The sequence below is a fragment of the Rhyacophila brunnea genome, unplaced genomic scaffold, assembly GCF_057557595.1.
Source record: "Rhyacophila brunnea isolate RB1 unplaced genomic scaffold, BYU_Rbru_1.0 scaffold_12, whole genome shotgun sequence".
Classification (NCBI taxonomy): Eukaryota; Metazoa; Arthropoda; class Insecta; order Trichoptera; family Rhyacophilidae; genus Rhyacophila; species Rhyacophila brunnea.
The window spans coordinates 2,721,415-2,744,854 of record NW_028232774.1 but is presented as its reverse complement, the minus strand read 5'-3'; the positions used below and the strand labels follow the sequence as shown (position 1 = coordinate 2,744,854).

The 23,440-nt window shown below is 30.9% G+C and overlaps 1 protein-coding gene across 1 annotated transcript; it reads right to left on the bottom strand.

Annotated features, from left to right (window-relative positions):
* Positions 1-3,253: 3,253 nt before the first annotated feature.
* Positions 3,254-15,233, bottom strand: LOC147077656 (uncharacterized). Its single transcript, XM_085960660.1, has 5 exons — positions 15,051-15,233; positions 10,915-11,040; positions 5,889-6,047; positions 3,759-3,980; positions 3,254-3,633 (listed from the first exon to the last, which is right to left on the bottom strand). The coding sequence occupies exons 2-5, from the start codon at positions 10,915-10,917 to the stop codon at positions 3,469-3,471; spliced, it is 549 nt and encodes a 182-aa protein (XP_085816786.1). The 5' UTR covers positions 10,918-11,040; positions 15,051-15,233; the 3' UTR covers positions 3,254-3,468.
* Between the last annotated feature and the right edge of the window lie 8,207 nt (positions 15,234-23,440).

Sequence of the window (23,440 nt, the reverse complement as noted above, 5' to 3'; positions counted from 1 at the left end):
CCATCGGTCCCAGGTTCGAATCCTGGGTCTGGCAAGTACACGTCATATTGTTTTTCAATTTGTGTGTGTGTCAGGGTATGGACCTAATAGGTTGAGCAAGTGGCTGACATCCATTTCTCGTAAAAAAACAAAATCTGTCAATACGAACCTCCACTCTGTGGAGGCCCATATGATCCTATCAGGATCGGACATGGTTGAAAAAAAAAAAAAAAAAGGCTAGATGCATAGATGTCACCGTTGAGTTAACCTAACTCAGCATAGTCACACGATACTTAATACAACAACGTCGCTTTTTGCCATTTAGTGTGCTTACATGCTTAATTGAGTGTTTCAAAAGCATAGTGAACCAAGTCCAAAAATATCATTGTTGAGATTACTGCATAAAAGATATGTGAAAAGCTTTAAAATTGTAAACTGCAATAGTGAACATAGTCCTAAGTTGACTAGTTTCATCATAAATAACAGCTAACTCCTAAACTGCCCCTGCTCAAGAAAGAATTGCACAACTTTTAAGAGAAAATAATTCCTGAAAACTTTTTTTTTTTATGTTTTTGGAAACTTTTGAGATTTCGTATTATGTTGCTAGATACCACTAATAAAAATAATGTACGAGGGTGGGTCAATAATTCCTTAGAAAAAAGCATTAAAACAGTTTTTATTTTTGTATTTTTTTTTTAATTTTTTTTCATCAATTTCCTCCATTTTTGTAAACAAGCAAATTTTTTTTTTAAATGTACGAAAATAAAAAACAACAACCCGACCAATCTGATTGAAACTTCGCAGCATACTGAATCGGTAGTGCCGCTGCATGAAAACAAACCGCTTACAGTACTAGTCGCGCCACCTGTCGGCTTTTCTAAGGACTTATTGACCCACCCTCGTAGCACTGCACTTTGCATTCAATAAAATTTACTGAAAATGTCTTTGACATAACATAACTAGAGGACGTAACTAGGAAATATTTTACAAAACAAAGATTATATATAATCTACTTTTCGACAGAGTAACGCCAGCAGGTGGGATATTATAAATTATTCTAGGGAATTAGAATTTTGTGTAAATTACAATATTATTTAAGTGGTATTTGGATTCTATTGTATTGACTGATTTGCGTGTTTTTTTTAGTAAGTCGTACGTATTTGGATATTGTCTCGTATTTCTGTCACAGAATGTTCCCATCACCTTGCGAAGTACCTAAGATGTAGAGGGTTATCATTTTTTCCCTTATTATTGTCATGCGTCTGTTAAATAACTTTTGTTGTTAATATCAATGTAATTAAAATTTATAAAACCAAATATAATATTTGAAATATGAAAATATTTGACTGTTGTAAAACACGTGCACTGCAATTGAATCACCCTAAAATTGGTAACTATCTATGATATTGAGGAAAGTCTGAGTCAGGGGTAGTCAACCTTTTTATACCTACCGCCCACTTTTGTATCTCTGTTAGTAGTAACATTTTCTTACCGCCCACCGGTTCCACAGTAATGGTGATTTATAAAGTAGGGAAGTACTAAAGAAGTGAATACTTTATGTAATTTACAGCAAATACCTGCCAAATAAAAAGCATCTTTCTTTACTGGTTTGAACTGTTGACACAGATTGGTCTCATTATTACTTTCCAAAAATATTAACGTAAATAATAAGCGATACAAATGGTAAATTTTCTAAAATTTAAATTGTCACAGGGAATTTTATGAAAACATAATGAAGCTGTTTTTAAAACCCCTACCGTCCACCATGAAAGCTGGAACGCCCACTAGTGGGCTGCAGGGACCAGGTTGACTACCCCTAGAAGTCAATAAAACGTACATGTCTGGATACAGTATACACTAATACATTATATGGGTTTCATCGATATGTTAAATTAGAATGAGGTTGAGTTTAATTGATTTATTTCTAATCCTATCCATTTTTAATGAAATCCTGTCTATTTAATTTGAATGTTTTTGATTGACTTATAGCCATTGAAGTGCTAAAACCACAAATAAACATAAATATAGAAATATCAATATTTTTTATTTGAATGGTAATAGCGGATACATTGAGAATAATACCTAATTTACATAATGTTGAATTTACAATCGTACATTATGTAACTTTTATGTCGTTCAATATGCGCATGGACCATTTTAATCCTCAGCTCATCAATTATTGTTTCCTAATCACTAAAAAAAATGGCGTTGACAATTATTAATGAGGGATGGAGTGATACCGTTTACTTTGACATCACCTTATATTAATATTATAATATCGTCGGTGTTTTGTAAAAAGGACGAATCAACCATTTTGGCGAAATCGAGATTTTAATAAAAATACAATATGTACCTCACTAGCTTTGTTGTGTAAAAACGGCGAATTTTTATCTCCACGGGAAAGTACTTAAAAACGATAATCGACTAAAATTAAATTAATTAAAATTACGAAATAAAAAGCAAATGTGACATATTAGGCCTTTTAAAATATTATATAATAATACCTATTATAATGACAGTATTCTTTCTAAGCTTTATTATAAACTTGTTAGATATTTATAATCATCTACAGGTAAAAAACAAATAAATGTCAAAAGCTAAAAATCCTCCTCCTGTAAAGTAGCATTTTGGTTAATTCGCCCTTTTTACAAAACACCGACCATATATTTAACTTAATTTATATATAACGAATGAGAGAAAATATAATATACATGTATTGGAGAGAGCGAGAAAGGGAGGTGTTTTAAATGGGGTAAGGCATTGCCCACTGAAGAAGGAAGCCGATACATTACACGATTGGTCCTACTTTTGCCCCCCCCATTGTCTATGGATGACCTGTCATTGCCTGTCATTGTCTATAGAGTGCTCATACTGACGCGTCTGTTGTGTTAACTTGTCTGAGTATTCTTAGTTTCTGATTACTTTCAGTTTATTTTAACTTATCTTGGATACCTTGGAGTTCATCTGATTTAGTGGTTATGTGTTATTAATAATTGGAAGTGACGATCAAAGTAAGTAAACTTCTTCTGTGTATAATAATATCATAATACACTAGGACGTTTGTCAATGTGACAGTCGATTCTAAACGACAACAACTCATAATTTATTTATACTTTTCAGTCAATATAGAATACCAAACTCTGCTTGCAAGTACGTTATCAATAAATAGTATGGCAGTGGACCACTCGTTGCTTGTGCAAAAAGTTATGCTCAGGCTTTAGTAATCTAAAGATGGCGGTGGGTAAGGTGAAAGGAAAGATACACGAAAATTATAAATTTGAAAAATAAACTGATTTTAATCTGGTCGTAAGAGAAAAATTAATGATTTTATATTCTCATAATAGTTTGAAAGATGCAAAACTAAGCCACACCCAAGAATTTTGATAGATGTCCCTGTCACCCGGTAGTTTTTCCAGGACTATTAAAATTATTTTGAAATAAGTACATGATGATCATGAGATTAAACAAATATTTTTATTTAAATGGTACTTATGGAGGACTTGATCCAGGGGCGGTGGAATATTTATCTTTTAGAAGACGGTTAACACTTTTTTCAACGCTTTTACTCCTCTCCTCCATTATGAAGTCAAGTCTCCTCTTGAGGTCATCACAGCAAGCTGCTGGTAAATTGATTGTCGTCATTGTGTTCATTATCTGGAAAAAAAAGCAGAGACAACTAATACGCAAGATTCCGAGGGTTCCGAAATAATTATGTTTACCTAAGTATTCATAACAAATATTTGGTTTATGTATACGATTGTGGCTTTTGCAATATTTACCTCAAATTCGCCATCTTGTTTTAATCCAGCGAAGACTTCTTCAGATAAGTTTGACATAGTTGAAACGACTACCACAGCATTTGCTTTATCATTAATGTCTGCAGAGTTGTAGAGATCGTAGACGGCATCCTTCAAAACGGCAGGCAGCATTCGACCAAATATAGTCCACATCTTATCGATTGGGATTACTGTGCCATTGAGGTAGCACGTTGGAGGTGATGACTGAAGAAAAAAATACCATTATATAGTCGAAGATGTTAGCGAAACCTTTGTTCTATATAGATTAAGCTTCTGTGTATACTAGAGGTAAGAAAACTGGTATAAAAAAAATACCAGTATAAAAAAATACTTAGTATCGAAACTTGTTCCAAAATACTTACTAGTATTTGGAATACTATATAGAGCGTTTGGCGTGCGCATGCGACAAAAGTTTCATACTCAACTGAAACCAACTCCATATTAGTATTTGAAATACGTATTGGCTCAGGGAACTCAGACTGTGTATCGGCTTCAAAAGAATCGCTAAAAATACGCTGAGCTCCGCTTTTCGAAAAGTCCCATTTATTGTAAAATTTTAAACACATTTTAAATTTATGAGTTGTTTTTCTGTTAGGTTACAATATTCTGTTAACAAAAATGAATAATTTTAAATTTTAAACATGTTTTGAGCGGTCATATAACAAGCCTAAGCCTGTGCGTCATATCACCACTGTGTTGCGACACAAAATTTATGACCTATTATTCATACATTCGAACGCAATAGACTAATAAATTAAAATATACCTATATTCAAGTGACATCTCGTTCGCGCGCATTTACTGTCAATAGTGTTGAAAGTCTACCAACTGGCGAGTGCACAGAACAGCGACTCGCGATGATGTACTAATCACAAGTTTTTTGGAATAAGTTTATTGGGCCACACATACTGAGTATGGGTAGTTTCATCCGAAACTTGAGTACACAAACTGGTGACAGTATTTCCAACTCACCTCTAGTGTATACTAGCGTTTCTATCCAGATTCGATAAAGTTTCTCTCTTCGGTATTTGTATATTTCTACTGTTCCATATCGTAACCTATTGGAGACAACACAATTTGACGCCGCTGTTGACTAAGTGATTCTGAACAATCAACATCAATCTGGCGCTGCTTCACCTTGGGATTTTGAAGTCTTCAATGGGTTAAACTATTAATCATTTTCAGGATGTTCTTTATTTAAAGAATAAAAAATGTATAACGTAAATGTAATTGTGTTGTTTCTTCTCTTTTTCTATAATATCTACTTTTGACCAGAAACTTTGAGAACATATTATTTGAAAGTATTTCAAATTGATATATTTTACTGAATTCCAACATCCAATGTTAATATTAGTTAACTATTTCTTTAATTCATAGAATTCACAAGATTTGAGAATGTAACATTCTTTATATTGAACATACATATTTTTAAAATACCTCAGCAGCGCTCTAAATGGAAAAGTTAATGAACCGAGGCGCTCGACAATTTTCTGTAGATATTTATATATAGTTATCAAATTTTCAATTATCAAAAAAATAAGTGTGTTAGATTTTATATGATATGGCCTATCTAGCTCAAACGGTAAAAACATTTTTTTTCACGAGATGGAGCGATAATTTTACCAATTTCACGAACCGGAACGGCGCTCCGGTGCGCTCTGAGCCCTGCCTCAAATATATAGGTACTGAAATAGCCAAAATTATATCGAATTTGATAGGCATTTCTTGTAATAAGTTCTAGTTAATTTCGTCATTATTAGATAGGATGCCCGTAGCTTAATTAGTAAAGCACATTAGTGCGAATCCAGCGATTACAGGTGAAAGTCCCGTCGGGTGTCATATTTTTTTCAAAAAAGATTTTTTCTAGTAGGTATAAATAATATCGGAGGTGTTTTCTGAACATAACATTGTCAATTTTTTAGTTTTGCACGTTCAACGACACTCCACTTTTGCGCCCCCATCTGGACTGCGGCCGGAGCGGTTGTCCTGCTCGCTTGACCCTTGCTACGCCACTGGTGTTTTCAACCGTAGTGTTTCTGTGCCTTTGTGAATAAGAAACTGCTGCCATTAAGAAAATAAATAATTTTATTCAGGTCATGCTGTACCTACTTACAATTGTAACGATGTTGGCGTTGGAGCACCCTGTAGACAGTAGAGCAGTACGCACTGTAATATTTTTTGAGTTGGAGAATTCCTGGGTTAATGTCTGCAAGGCTTTCGCTACGGCTTGGGTATCTTTGGTTTCATTATACGCCACAGTAGCATTTATAAGCTGGAAAAATAAGTAAGGACAAAATTAAAGCTTGTAAAGTAGTTTTTACAAAATTTATGGACTGCCCCTTTCAGAATATACTTAGATTTAAAATTAAATTTGAATAAAAAAAGTTTTATGTAATATGTAGGTACGGTAGGTACTTATTGATATACTAACAGAATTTATCACTACTGAAATCCACATAGATACAATGAAACATGTTGTTGAAAGACAATAATTGTTTTACTTATCGCACCGTGAGTGTAAAACCAAGGCATCTGCAAAAGACATATTTTGGATATATTAGGGTTTGAAGTCGTCGTTTTGTTAGGAGAAATAGTTTCTAAAAAAAACTATAATATTTGGTTTATATCTACATTATATTGCATGTTCTTTCAGTTACTTCACTTTTAAATTATCAAGTTCACGACTTTTGCAGTTGTTTTGCATTTTTAATCTCGAAATTGAAAAATTTGCAGTTGCCTTGGTTTTACACTCACAGTGCGAATTATAGCTTAAAATACAAAATGATACATTCTGGTGAAAACCCATTTACTTTTGGTACCTATGTACCTATTTAAACATAAAATGATTCATACGGTAGAAAAAATAAAAGTATCATTTCTGTCTCCCTGGCACTTGAGAAGCTGTCATAATAGAAAATGGGTAAAGTGTGTTAAATAGTAAATAGTAAAAGAAGTTTAATAATTATAATGCACAATTATTAAACATTGAGTGCCAACTAATTCAATCAATAAAACATGAAATATTTAATACTATTAATCTCACAGCTCATAAGATTCGGCTTTCTGCCAACTTAACCCTGTGTAAAGAATGCCTTATAATTCATTTATCTACCTCAAATAAAATGTCATTTGTAAACTCGTTGAAATATTAAATTATAATTTTTGGGCGCCTTGAAAGATGTGTAATTACAAATTAAATATAACAGTATAAAAATAAGAACACAGCTAATCGTGAAAAGTGTTATTTAATTACACAAACCATTGAAATTTAAAAACATACTAAAACAAATACAGATTTTTAATACAACTTTGAGAAGCGTTTACTTGGTATGGACATAGAGCATTTGTTGGAAGATGGTAATTATTACTTAACTTTATGTTTAAATTGTGATGGCTGGAATTATGAACTGCGAATCCTTCTCCCTGTCCGAAAGGAAGTAACTACAAATGGCGTTGAAACTGTATCTAATTGTTTAAACAAGCACGTCCGATCGGTACTGAATCTAATCTCGGAGTGAGGATCTTGCGGGCGGAAATAATTTATTTGTTGACAAGACGCTTTCAAAAAGGCGGGAAGAAACCCGATTGGCCTATTTTTAACTGTCATTGTCTTGGAAACAAGGGTTGACACACACTTTTTAACAAGGTTGTGCCAAATTTTGTTATTTAAATTAACATTATTTATTTTAATATCTGCGTTTGAAATGTAGCCATGTTACGTGAAATGTAACATGACAATACCCTCGTTCCGCAATAGATGAAAAAATCTGGAACTCCTTCCCAGGGTGTCCAATGTCAGTCGACAGTAGTCGTAGGCACCTCATGTGGAAGCAGTATCCAACAGATTGTTAGAATAATGTAGTGGCTCAGCATAGTTTTGTCCATCAAAGGAAGGTAGTGTTGTCCTTCAAAAGAAGATCATTTTGTACATCGGAGAAGATTGTGTCGTACATCGGAGAAGATCGTGTCATCCTTCAGGTCTTCGCTTTTCATTCTTGTTTAGAACTAGCTAAGGTTTCACTTTCTTTCCTTCAATAGGAACTATCTACACTTGCACTGAACTTGAAATTATATTTATTCTTCTCGTCGTCGAATAAGTTGTTTAAAAAATATTAATTATACCATACTCTATGTACCATACCAATCGAAGAAAACAGATATACAATTATAATTAACAATCACATATAAATCAGGTAATAAAAATGTACATGCAAGTACACACAAAATTTTTAAAATAGGGTAAAATTTAGGGGAAAATTGTAAATATAGTTAATTATGCAAAAATTTGAAAAAGAAACAATCTTAAACATTTTTCTTTTATAACAAAAGCGGAATACTTATTGTTAATCAGTCATTTTAGGTGATAACATATCATAGTAAACATAGTATTATATTATAATAAAGAATTGTGGAAAGTTACGGTAGTACTTTTGGAAAGTACGCCAACAAATTTGAACAAGAAATCCACAATCTTTTACTTAAATTACAGAAATTTATTTATATATAAATAGTGATAACAAGAATTCCATTATCATTAGTAATATTTGGTTGTTATAACAAAATTGTGGCGATTTACGGTAGTTCTATGAAAAGAACGCCTAAAAATTGAAAAAAAGCGCCACAATCCTATCAAACAATACCTTTTTGAGTTATAATTATAATTACCACGATATTCCATTTAAATATCGGTAATAAAATCAAGAAATAATAGTTATTTAATACTATTTGAACATTGGTAATAAAATATAGAAATACTATTTAATACCATTTAAATATCATCATTTAAATACTGGTAATAAAATTCAATAGACAATAGTTGCTTCCATTTAGATATCATTCAAATAATGGTAACAAAATTAAGAGATATTTCCATACTATATCATCATAATAATGGAAATAAAGTTAAAAGATTTAGAGATTAAGTTGTTTCCATTTAAATATCATTCAAATAATGGAAATAAAGATAAAAGATTTGGAGATTAAGTTGCTTCCATGCTATACCATTATAATATTTATTATTGACAATAAGAACAAAAAATTACAATAACTTTATACAATCCAAGTTATATTGGATGAAAAGAAAATTTTAATTTATAGAATTATACTATAAATTATTTTTAAAGAGACATTTAAGTTTTACAATCATTCTTGTTGCATTGATAATTAATTTAATTTAATAAGAAATAATTTTTACTTTTAACCATATTAATTTACAGGTTAAATATCATCAAATTACAATTTATAAGAAGAAAAATTATACAATAATTAATTATTATGCACAATTAAGAGAAATCAATATGTTTATATTCATATTGATTAAGTATTTATTTGAAAAACAACTGCGAATCAACGTGTAAAATATGACTATTCATTATGAATATACATTTATTAGAGAAAAAAGCATGATAAAATTCAACAGGGTTAATTCAATAGAAATTCTGAGAAAGGTACCAAACATATGGGTGTCTGAGAAGATTAAGCAAGTACTAAACTGATATTCCCCTCGCTCCAGGTCCCAGAAGGCAATTACAGGCTACAAAAAGAACACAATCCAGTACTAACTTGTAATTTATAAACATTTACACTTGTAAAATATTTAAAGAGAAAAAATATATTCGAAAATATGAAAAAAAAGAACGCCCATATATTTAGTGATAGGAATAACTCGACTTAGGGTTTTCAACTCGACGGTATATACTAACTTACCATTTAGCAAGTAGTCCGTACATTTATAATTAATAGTTAACATAGCAATAAAATATTTAGATGAGTTTGTGGTCTTTTGTGTCATTTACCGGGATTAACGCAATGAATGGTTCAGTTACTCTCAATAGCATCGAACAACATTTCCTAAACGATTAGACATTCTACGACTAATAAAATTATCATGATATTCGCATGACAAACAAAACAAAACCTTCACCGAGGTTATTATACATACAAAAATTAATCAATAATAATGTTTCCAATTTTAATTGGCTCGGCCATCCCTAACTATGGCCCAGTCTTCATGACTACACTATTCTAACATACCATACAATTTTCCGTTACTTTCAAACATCATCTACGGCTTTTATTCATCATCTTTTATTGCTCCACCGGTTAGTTAAGCCAAGATCAATCAAAACACAAAAACAATCTCAAAGTCTTTTATATTCCTCCTCTAGATTCAACTGCTTTAACTAAATAATTCAGCAAAGTTGCTGGATCGATCGGAAGGTATAATTAACAAAGAAATTAAAAAAAGAAAGCTATGAAAATATCATCTGAACCCACAAAAATAATCAAAAACATTACATTAAACGTCCGAAGTTAATTTGTAATTAAGTTTTTGAATTCCACCAGCGAAATTCGAAGCAACAAACACTTTGTCATGTTGTTACCTCTTTGCAAAGAACGAATTTAGTGACACAAAATAAGAAGCATTCGAGCCTCCACCATGCCTTTTTACAATAAAAACATTTCGAGTAAGAACTTAATTTAGTGACCAATTCCCAGGCTTGTTTCCTATTCTGAGCTCGAAAAAATAGCATACCGTGAGATCACGTAATATATGCCCCATTGAGTAAAGAATCCCCTCTCTATGTTCGCAACTCAATGGTAAGAAATAGAATCGTTGCAACCTAATAAAATTTTCGCGACTTCATAAGCTAACAAACAATCCATAGAAAATACACGAAGGCGCTGGCCAACATAAGTTACACCAGTCTATCCGACATGCCGAGCTACAGAAGAGAAATTGTATAACCTCGTTCAATAAGGTTAAATAACTAGAAATTATCACCATGAACGAGAAAAAAGAGAAAAAAAAAAATACCTTTGAATCTAGGTGACCGCATCAAGCTCTCTACTCTCAAAATAAAACTTTTAGCAGTATTAAAAAATATAAAGAAAATTAACCCATAAGCAAAATTAAACCTTTCTCTCAGAATATATTGTAAGTTATAGAAATAATCCAAACAATATTAGGATTATAACAGTATTGTAAAACAAAACAAAAAATTGACAATCGTACTTGTCAGAATCCACGCAGAAAACCTCTCAACAACTACAACCAAGCAATTAAACCGATACCTGTCAATATACTGAAATACATTATTTTATAAGTGTTTTTTATACATTCATTAAGCAAAGTATACCATTTTTTAGGACAACAATTTGTATCAGGTTGCAATTCCATAGTCGAAGCGCCGGAAAGCTGCTGCCTTGAATTCCACAAGTAGACTGTACTTCATTCATAGTACTTCAGGATCGACATTATCAACCTTGAATAAAAAAACAAAAATATGTAGTTTAAAACAGTTTAAACAATTTACATAGAAGATTTATTTAATTAGAGTTAAACAATATTAAGAAGTTTCTAAAATATATTGAATAACGGAGGAATGATAAGGTAATTGTTGCAAAGCGCAACGATTATTACAAAAAGAATGATAGTTTTGTTTAATAGACAGACTTTTAGTCTTTGACATCAATACATACACAAAGAATTGTTAGTAATACAAAATTACTTGTATTAACAATGAATCTAAAAATAAGTGTCTATACAAAGTATAGAGTTACCCCTTTTTTTGAATAGAAAGGAATAAATAACTTTCTTATTAAAAAAATAAAGTAAGTTTTAAATAGTTTAAATCATTAATTAATGTATTCAATCATTAATTCTTTAGAGTTAAATTAACAATTAAATACTTTTTTTAATATCTTTTATGTGGAATTTTCCAAGTGGTTTTAAATTCATATCTCCCAGAATATACATTACAGGTGAAATCTTTTTAAGTACTATATTTCAGCAAAAGAAATTTATAACGTTTTAATGGTAAACAATGTCACCAGTATTATTGAATAGATTTCTTTCTTAAATTTTAAATTTATTGTCGTTATTGAAATTATTTAAATAATTGTTTTTGGAAAAGGTCCAATTAAATCTATAGAAAATATTTGCAAACAGAAAGTTTACAAATCAGATTATAAAATAATAATATTAATATATATGTAGATATAATATTAGTAGATAAGGATATATTATATAATATTAATAGATATTTGGATAATTTTGATTGCAAGTCTTCCATGTGTATTGTCTTTTGGTGACAAAAACGCACAGGTCCGGGTTTATATAATATTAATACGATATTTTGATAATTTTAATTGCAAGTCTTCCATGTGTATTGTCTTTTGGTGACAAAAACGCACAGGTCCGGGTTTATATAATATTAATAGATATTTGGATAATTTTAATTGCAAGTCTTCCATGTGTATTGTCTTTTGGTGACAAAAACGCACAGGTCCGGGTTTATATAATATTAATACGATATTTGGATAATTTTAATTGCAAGTCTTCCATGTGTATTGCCTTTTAGTGACAATAACGCACAGGTCCGTTTTCATATAATGTTAATATGATATTTTGATAATTTTAATTGCAAGTCTTCCATGTGTATTGCCTTTTAGTGACAATAACGCACAGGTCCGTAATTACTTGCATCAGTATGTAAAGAAAACTCCAATTCAAAATTTGTACAAGCAAGAACAGGTGCTGTTATAAGTGCCTGTTTTAGTGACTCAAATGCTAATTGTGCATCTGGTGACCATTTAAAATTAGAAATACCACCTTTTATACCAGTTAGTTTAGTTAAAGGTGCAGAAATAGTAGAAAAATTATTTATAAATCTTCGATAATAACTACATAAACCAACAAATGATTTAATATCTTTCGAAGACTTGGGTATTGGAAAATTCTTAACACAATCTAATTTAATAGGATCGCACTGCAAACCTTTTTCATTTACAATATAACCCAAAAATTTTAATTCTGATTTACAAAATTCGGATTTCTTAAAATTAATTGTTAAACCAGAATTTTTTTTAATTTAGTATACACTCTAAAGTAAAACCAAATCATTTATTGTACTGAATATATGTACAATATTATAAAATATAGCTGTGAAACTCTTCGTTTCACAACAGCTTGGACAAACCTATTCAAAAATATTGAATAAAATTGGTTCGTACACAAAAAATTAAAATATTTCGCTGGTTGTCAATTATTAAGTAGGTATATAAGCTGAAAATTACAATTTTATTTATACTACATTAATAAAATTTGTTGAAATTGTTTAAATGGCCAATGGACGTTAAATGAATTTCAATATAGAATTAAAATCACAACGCTTAAAAATTTCAAATGTGAATCATAAGAAAAGATAGATTGTAAAACTATCAATAATTAAACAAACAAATATTATTTTGCTTGGTAATTTTATTAATTTATTTTAAATATGAGTAAGTACTTTTAATGTTGAGAAGAAGAAGAAAAAAAAAAATTATTATAGCATTACTAAAAGTTCAATAAAAACAATTCCAATCAATTCTATTTCAATTTACTTAGCTTTTTCAGTTATTTTTTCATCCAGTTGTGCTGAGAAATGTAGATTTTCTCTTCAAGATCGAAGATCCAATCAGTGCAGAGAAGTGAAGGAGTGAAGTGAAGTAAAGAAGTAGTTGTAGTATTATTATATAATCATTAATTAATGTATTCAATCATTAATTCTTTAGAGTTAAATTAACAATTAAATACTTTTTTTAATATCTTTTATGTGGAATTTTCCAAGTGGTTTTAAATTCATATCTCCCAGAATATACATTACAGGTGAAATCTTTTTAAGTACTATATTTCAGCAAAAGAAATTTATAACGTTTTAATGGTAAACAATGTCACCAGTATTATTGAATAGATTTCTTTCTTAAATTTTAAATTTATTGTCGTTATTGAAATTATTTAAATAATTGTTTTTGGAAAAGGTCCAATTAAATCTATAGAAAATATTTGCAAACAGAAAGTTTACAAATCAGATTATAAAATAATAATATTAATATATATGTAGATATAATATTAGTAGATAAGGATATATTATATAATATTAATAGATATTTGGATAATTTTGATTGCAAGTCTTCCATGTGTATTGTCTTTTGGTGACAAAAACGCACAGGTCCGGGTTTATATAATATTAATACGATATTTTGATAATTTTAATTGCAAGTCTTCCATGTGTATTGTCTTTTGGTGACAAAAACGCACAGGTCCGGGTTTATATAATATTAATAGATATTTGGATAATTTTAATTGCAAGTCTTCCATGTGTATTGTCTTTTGGTGACAAAAACGCACAGGTCCGGGTTTATATAATATTAATACGATATTTGGATAATTTTAATTGCAAGTCTTCCATGTGTATTGCCTTTTAGTGACAATAACGCACAGGTCCGTTTTCATATAATGTTAATATGATATTTTGATAATTTTAATTGCAAGTCTTCCATGTGTATTGCCTTTTAGTGACAATAACGCACAGGTCCGTAATTACTTGCATCAGTATGTAAAGAAAACTCCAATTCAAAATTTGTACAAGCAAGAACAGGTGCTGTTATAAGTGCCTGTTTTAGTGACTCAAATGCTAATTGTGCATCTGGTGACCATTTAAAATTAGAAATACCACCTTTTATACCAGTTAGTTTAGTTAAAGGTGCAGAAATAGTAGAAAAATTATTTATAAATCTTCGATAATAACTACATAAACCAACAAATGATTTAATATCTTTCGAAGACTTGGGTATTGGAAAATTCTTAACACAATCTAATTTAATAGGATCGCACTGCAAACCTTTTTCATTTACAATATAACCCAAAAATTTTAATTCTGATTTACAAAATTCGGATTTCTTAAAATTAATTGTTAAACCAGAATTTTTTTTAATTTAGTATACACTCTAAAGTAAAACCAAATCATTTATTGTACTGAATATATGTACAATATTATAAAATATAGCTGTGAAACTCTTCGTTTCACAACAGCTTGGACAAACCTATTCAAAAATATTGAATAAAATTGGTTCGTACACAAAAAATTAAAATATTTCGCTGGTTGTCAATTATTAAGTAGGTATATAAGCTGAAAATTACAATTTTATTTATACTACATTAATAAAATTTGTTGAAATTGTTTAAATGGCCAATGGACGTTAAATGAATTTCAATATAGAATTAAAATCACAACGCTTAAAAATTTCAAATGTGAATCATAAGAAAAGATAGATTGTAAAACTATCAATAATTAAACAAACAAATATTATTTTGCTTGGTAATTTTATTAATTTATTTTAAATATGAGTAAGTACTTTTAATGTTGAGAAGAAGAAGAAAAAAAAAAATTATTATAGCATTACTAAAAGTTCAATAAAAACAATTCCAATCAATTCTATTTCAATTTACTTAGCTTTTTCAGTTATTTTTTCATCCAGTTGTGCTGAGAAATGTAGATTTTCTCTTCAAGATCGAAGATCCAATCAGTGCAGAGAAGTGAAGGAGTGAAGTGAAGTAAAGAAGTAGTTGTAGTATCGATGTCGATGATCTCGTTGTCTCATCAATCACAATACGAACAGTTGAAAAAAAAACCTGAAAACAGTATTTGGCATAGCTTTTTTCAGTGATTTGTAAAAAATAAGGAGTTTTAAATCATTAATTTCAAAAACACTAAAACAATATAAATTTACAAAAAAAAATTATTAAGAAGTTAACTTTAAATAATTTGAATTTGTTTAGATAGGCATTCTTTGCTTTAAAAAAACATATAAATACTCCATTATCTTGAAACAAGATTATAAATCATTCCCGTATCCTAAAAAAAGTAACCAAACATTTATGATATGAAAAAAAATCAATCCACAAAAATAAAAAATATTATTTCTCAAACACTCACTTATTTGTGTGTTTGGGATAGCAACAAGACATTCTATGTACTTGTCGGATTCGGCCGGGTTTATTATTTACTATTTATTATATACTAGCTCACTAACCATATAAGCATACAGCTAAAAAAGTACGTACAAATGCAAGATTCTAATTTCGAATTTAATTATCATAGGATAATTTAGAAGGAGACAACAAAATTTATGATTTCTCTTTCTAAAGTATTTTATAATTTATGTAAAAATTTATGTAGGTATATACTATGGAACAAATTTGGCAACATTGTAAATTGGTAATTTTCCATTAAAATAATGGCATTTTTAACAAATTTTAGGTTTTGCAAATGGCGGAGTTAATTTCTCTTTTCTGAAAATAATTTAACAAAATTAATAATGAATTTTTTATATATCGACTGATTTGAAATTGAAAAAAATATGACTTTATTTAACCGGATTACGATGAAATTATATCTGCTTGATCATTTCCCCAAAACACAAAGATAAGATTTAATGGTTTTTCTTCATTTATATCTTTTTCCAAACAAAAAAACTTGGAAGACAAATCGAGTAGGTACAACTAACAACAAAAACTAAAAACAAGCGGGAATTCATGTAAGTAGGTATTATAAATGCTTCTACAATGAACTCAACAATATCGTTTGTATAATATAATTTTGTTTACAAGAAATATACACGTGCGTGATTTGAAGTCAATGCATTATTTCGCCACGGGTATTGAAAACAACAAAACAAAATACGTTTTGAAACAAAGATCAATCTTCTTTGGTTTGAAACAATTTGAAATACAACGTTTTATTGTGTGGCGCGTCGTATTTCACAAGACAAAAAAAAGCGTAAATATTAACGAAGTCGTCAACAAAAAATTTATTACGTTCAAGTCTCGGCGTTTTTATCGCGTGAGAAAGAATGACTAGGTAATAATAAGAATGAACAGAAAGAACTATAGTCTATAATATTATTGAATATTATGAAATATAATATAGATTTTTTTAATTATAGTACTCACCGTGAAATTTCTTGAATAAAACAACAAAATTGACTATGCAAATTGTAGTGTTTTGTAAGAAGGCACAAACTGAACTGGATTCATAACCAAAATGGCGTATGCTTTTATAATTATAATATTACTAATCATAGTAATTTTAGTTCAGAAAATGGCTACCTCCTTATTAACGGAAATAGCTTTAAAATTTTAATGGCAGCTATGAACATTACCACAAATTTAGTAATTATATCATATTTAATAATAATACTAAAATAGTTGAAAATTAACTAATTCTTATCGAATTTGACAAATTTGAATTAATTTAACAACCAGCTAACATTTAAATCGATCTACTTCATACCTTTCATGTTTTAATGAAAAGTATGTAGCAAAACAAACTTTATAATAAGTTTTTATAAAGTAGGTACCTAGGTCTGCATTGAATGTCAAAAAACGTAAAAGAAATACGAATCACATAAAATTCATGCAATAGGTAATATACAATAATAAGCAGATTGTCAACATAAATGAAATATAGCATGGAATATAATATAAAATATAATACAATATAATAGGTAATAATTAATTCAAAAGTATTGTACCAAGTAACACATCTCAAAGTTTAAAAGTCGAAACAAATTTACAGTGACATTTTATGAAATGAAAAAAAAACTCTCCTTACACAAAATTATTATAACAGAAACACGTTTGTAGTAAATTTTATACTAAAAAGTGCCATACGCGTTGTCGCGCCAATTGTCATAATAGAAAAATGCGAAAAGAGTAAAATAGTTATAGTAACGTTATAATGATAATAGTAAAAGAAGTTTAATAATTATAATGCACAATTATTAAACATTGAGTGCCAACTAATTCAATCAATAAAACATGAAATATTTAATCTCACAGCTTATAAGATTCGGCTTTCTGCCAACTTAACCCTGTGTAAAGAATGCTTTATAATTCATTTATCTACCTCAAATAAAATGTCATTTGTAAACTCGTTGAAATATTAAATTATAATTTTTGGGCGCCTTGAAAGATGTGTAATTACAAATTAAATATAACAGTATAAAAATAAGAACACAGCTAATCGTGAAAAGTGTTATTTAATTACACAAACCATTGAAATTTAAAAACATACTAAAACAAATACAGATTTTTAATACAACTTTGAGAAGCGTTTACTTGGTATGGACATAGAGCATTTGTTGGAAGATGGTAATTATTACTTAACTTTATGTTTAAATTGTGATGGCTGGAACTTCATCTTGGCTGGAATTATGAACTGCGAATCCTTCTCCCTGTCCGAAAGGAAGTAACTACAAATGGCGTTGAAACTGTATCTAATTGTTTAAACAAGCACGTCCGATCGGTACTGAATCTAATCTCGGAGTGAGGATCTTGCGGGCGGAAATAATTTATTTGTTGACAAGACGCTTTCAAAAAGGCGGGAAGAAACCCGATTGGCCTATTTTTAACCGTCATTGTCTTGGAAACAAGGGTTGACACACACTTTTTAACAAGGTTGTGCCAAATTTTGTTATTTAAATTAACATTATTTATTTTAATATCTGCGTTTGAAATGTAGCCATGTTACGTGAAATGTAACATGACAAAGCCTTCAACGAAACTTCATATTGTATTCAATCATATTGTCTTATATATTGTCTTTTTGCATTCCAGCGCTTTGGGGATTCGTATCCGGAAATTTGTACGTAAGCAGTTCACCGCAGGACACTTATTCGTGCGCCGCAGTACGTGAAACATGAGTTCGTGTAACATATCAAATGACGAGTTCTTCGTTGAACATTTCACCGTGGAGTATATTTGTATGTATGCTACAACATGTGGAGATGTCTTTACTATGTTAGCTTAGGTTAGATTAGGTTAGGGTTAATCTAATTGGAACAGTACTATTTTCAAACTATCGCCGCATTTTGTAAGATTCGTACAAATGTATTCCACGGTGAAATGTTCAACGAAGAACTCGTCATTTGATAAAATGTTATACGAACTCATGTTTCACGTACTGCGGCGCACGAATAAGTGTCCCACGATGAACTGCATACGTACAACTTACATGTAACCTTTGGGATTCACTGACGAAAACATCTGTTTTTAGTTAGTGCATATATCCAGAAACATAGCGTTAAAACGAAACTTGTCTATGGTCGTTCCTTGAGTATACGTATGTACACAATTCATGGGAAAAAAACTACGTGAACGTGGTTTTTTTGATAAATTTGTTTTTGATTTGATTAAATTTGCACCTCAGAGACAGTGTCGCAAACCAGATTTTGCAGAAAATCGTAAATGTGCAGATGTTTTATTTATCTAAACTTATTAAATTACATATAATCATATATTTTACAGCTAATGTTGAGTCTATTGATAACAAAGAATGTAACAGCATGACTCCGAAAAGAGACCCACAGATGGCGCTGCCCATTGACTGGATGTCGCAAGCGTTATGTAGACGGATTAAGATTTAACTCTATGTCAAATCTGTAATTTTTACCCGCAATCTCACAGTCTCAGCTTAGTCTGATTAGCTCTAACCCTGTTGATCATACAGGTCCTCTATTTTGAAACTAAGCAGCTTACACTATCGAGATTAGTTTCTAGTGTTAAGTGTGGTTATCTAGTTGTCAAATGCGATACCTACCTGCAGTGACGTCCCTAGACAAAATGCCGCCCCTAAACAGTGCCAATATGCCGCCCCATTTTTTATACAGTATTTTTATCATCCTTTCATGTCTCCAATATTTAAGAAATGTGTTGTATGGATACTTCACCTTTTGTATGGATACAACTTTCAAAACTCGCGAGTGACTGGCAAAAATATATGGATACATTTATTAGGTTAGTCCTACCTATAATTAAAATATAATTCGCAAATCTGCACGTGTCATTGCTGGTCATCAATGACGTGACGTCCAAGAACAACGGAAGTAAACTAAACATCGCGAACTCGACAAAAAATTACATTGCTGTTAAACCTTTCATGTTAATTAATTAATACATTTTGTTTCCAACCAGTGAGCTCAATTTTTTAATGAAAAGATATTCCCGTTATTACTAAGTTTAGGTACCTATGTCTATGTACATATTCCTAATGATTATCCTCGATTTTCCGCCCTTCGAGCAACTGCCGCCCCCAAGCGACGCTCAATCTGCCTACCCCCACGGGACGTCACTGCCTACCTGAACTGAACTAATTCTTCAGAAAGTTCATCTGGTTATTGGGTAGAGCGAGTCATAGATATCTTGGTAATCTATTTTCGTGTACTGTTTGAAGTATTCTCTATTATTGTTGATTAATCTCTACGAACTCTGGATAAATACTAAAACCGGAAGTGTTTATATTTTATAAAATAAACTATCATATAAGAACTAAATTGCTAAATCCACAAAGCCGTAATTCCATTAACATTGGTGACCTGAAAAATCTTATAAGTATTGAATTTTCAAGAAAGCTTTTTTTAGATATGTACATTGGCACAGAAATAAACATGTTAGGTGATGTAGTTTACCTGACTCAGGACACAAACGTTGGCATACGGTACTCCAACGCCAAGGTATGAAGCTGATCTTAAAGCGTAAACAAAACTAATGTCACGGAAGTTTTTAGAGTCTGTGTTTACCATCTCAATCAGCACTTTTCTCAGAGTTATCACTTTGGGACTTGCCACATGGTAATTACTCGAGTTAAACATTTTTGGAACCAGGGTTCTGAAATCAACACATTGCCAATTTAATAATATGTTGCTGTTTTTTTTTATTTGTGATACATATAACTACATAATAGTATAAATTCAATACAATTTTCTTCTTGGTCCATGCCCGATCCTTAATTATTAGAGAATATGTATGGATACCACAACGCGCCTTCAAGAATACCTATTGCTCATCTCTGGTTCATATGAAAAAAAGGCAAGCTAGGTTGAGAGTCCTTTAATGCATCTGTAGCAATGGCCCACATATTGTGGTGTGGCGGTGCACTGACTGGGATTGATGGCGTCGCGGATCGAACAGCTAAATGAGATTAACACACACTAAAAATTTGGTCTAATAATAATAAAAGTGGCCTACGGCGCAATTTTATTTTAAGATTATTAACAATAAAAATAATTACAAGATAAAAAGAACTTTTTATATACTTACAACGTTTTTCAATATTCTGTTGAATCTATATGAAACTTGACTTGACTAGCTTAAACGATCAAAAAATATTGTACTTGATAGAAATACTGAATAAATATAGAATACTGAAATGTCATTTTGACATTTCATATTGATTTCCATAGTAACGCACGTATATATTATTAATTAAGTTGTTAGGACCACCCCTTAGCAACCAATAATAGTATTTTACTTTTTACGGATTTCTTCCGACATAACTTTTCATACAAAACAGAATTAACTGAAAATGAATTCAATTCTGCTTAAAGATGGCTAAAAGTATTAAAAGAAAGCTTTGGCATCGTGTTCTGATACATTCTAAAAGTTTCTACTTAGTCTGCTTAGTCTTAGTCTAGCTAGTCGGGAAATTAGTTTAAAATCAATTGCCAGATTTGTACTGAATAAACAACCACCGGACAAACAAGAATACGACCTGATAAAAACGTTGTAAAATAGATGGCTATGCGATGCTATTTGATGTGATACGATGATTGGTATACTTAATTAAATGATAATTCAGGTGTAGAATTTTATTTTATAATTATTTTTAGTGTGTTATCTGACTAATAAGAATGGCTATTTATCCAATATGGCGACGAGTAGCTCAGCTGCCACAAAAGATTATGATGACAAGTGCCAACAACTCGATGATTCAAGTGAATTAAAAAAAACGCCTAAAATACATGGATTATCCTTAATTTTACCTTACTGAAACCCGGAGTTAGGTAGGGGGGGCATGTCTGTCGTTCTTGGTCAACGCCACTTCTTCACCTTCGATGTGATTAGAGGCTGCACGGTCCTCCTTATCTTGTTCAATTTTCATAGCTGATTTTGGCAAAATTCATGAATTCAATAATGAAAACCTAACCTAACCTAACAAATAATCCAATATATCAGCTATTTTCAAAATTTGTTTTCTGCTGGCTTCCTGTAACGCGTAAACCGACAAGAACCGTATTTTATTTAGACATGAATTTTATATGAGTATTATACGACCCAAAGAGGTTGGATGGTCTTTAATATACGGCCATATATTTCCGATAAACATTTCACGGTGTAGACGTGTGAACGGCGAACTGCATACGTACAAGTTGGACACGAATCTAGATAGGGACTGGTGCTGTGTAAAGTTGAGAAAAGATCTATATTTAGCCACGTATTTTTTCCGACTTACACACGGTGTAAATGGAAGCTCTGCCATTCTTGGTAGCGTCGAGTTTTGTGACCTTGATAATTATCTTAAAAATCGAGAGTATCCGTTGCTTGCTCTCCCAAGGTCCAGAACTAATCTGCCATTGACAATGCCAATTGGGAGGGCAATAACTGTGTTCAATCAAATCGATTTGGATATTGATATATGCCATTTACGTGAGGGTAAGTTTAGGTGGACGTTGTTTTATAAGGTTTTAGTTCTACTTAGTTCACTCGGTGTGCTTCCTTTTATATAGGTATATGTATATGTATACAAAACAGAACACGACAAAACAGATCATGACAAAACAGAACAGTGATTTTTCAACAATAATTTTGTTACACTTTTTATCAATAATTATCGTCATCGTAAATACGTAAATGCGTAATCGTCATAGATACAAGCATTTCATTGTGAGTTCCTTCATCACGACATTATCATGTTAAGACATTTTTTATTCTATTCAGATTATCTAATGGTCAAGCATTGTTATGAAACAATTAATAGTCCTCTACTTGAATTAACCACAATGAATCGATTCGAGAAAATTTGAAAATCATCATTAACATTAAGGCTATACTTCAGTTGAGGCATGGTCTAAAAAGATCGTGGCTAGGCGATGCGCGGATTGTGCAAATGACGCGTGCCGAACGAAATATAATTTGTCATAAAAATTCAACATGCGTCCTTTTAATGTTATGTTTATTGTTATATTACTAATAATAATAGTATATTCATTGACGTGTTTTCTTTTTTAAGTAAGTTTTTTGGTCATCTTTACACGATTTAAGAATATTTTCGTCCGACGCCATGACAAAACAAATCGACGTGCAGACACCTCCACTGTCGGTCTCCGATTGGCGACTAGTGAGAAATTTCGTCGCACCTACTGTTGAATATTATTTGCCGTTTCATTGAAGTACGCTCTTAGAGGTTGGTTGCTTCAAAATAAATATGGAGATTCCATGTTTGGAGTACGTGGATGCTTACAAATTTTGATACGATAAATTGTCATCGCTGTAGTGAATTCCAAACATCTCCATTTGCATATAGGAAAAATCCATTGATAGAGTTGCAGATACATAATCCGTGTGACGCTATTATCACCAAATTAATAAAGATAGAGTGACAACGGGTAAATCCGTTATTAGGGATTGCAATACCGGTATTTTAAAATCGGTATCCCGGTATTTTTCGATACCGAAATACCGGTTATTCAATATTAATTAAAATAAAAGGCATAACAGGATTGTAATTTTTTGTCAAGTCATGAGATGTCTGGTTTACTTTCGTAGCCCTTTTTCGTCCTTGGTGACCAGCAATGACACATGCTATAAAATATTAAAGTTTTAAAGAGATTTTTACATATAAGTATTATATTTATTGGTAAATACTTACTTCTGTTTTTTCCAATTATTTTACGAATACTGGTATTCAATAAGAAATACCAAAATACCGGTGTTGGTATTTTCATTCGGTATTGCCATCCTTATCCGCTATGACCCCACTAACACCACCTAGACTAGAAGGC

Excerpts from the sequence above, each read along its gene's own strand:
- LOC147077656 (XM_085960660.1), bottom strand. Across the intron at positions 3,981-5,888 it reads ACGCCAACATCGTTACAATT|TCATCACCTCCAACGTGCTA; the intron begins GTAAGTAGGTAC and ends TTTTTTCTTCAG. Across the intron at positions 3,634-3,758 it reads AACAAGATGGCGAATTTGAG|ATAATGAACACAATGACGAC; the intron begins GTAAATATTGCA and ends TTTTTTTTCCAG.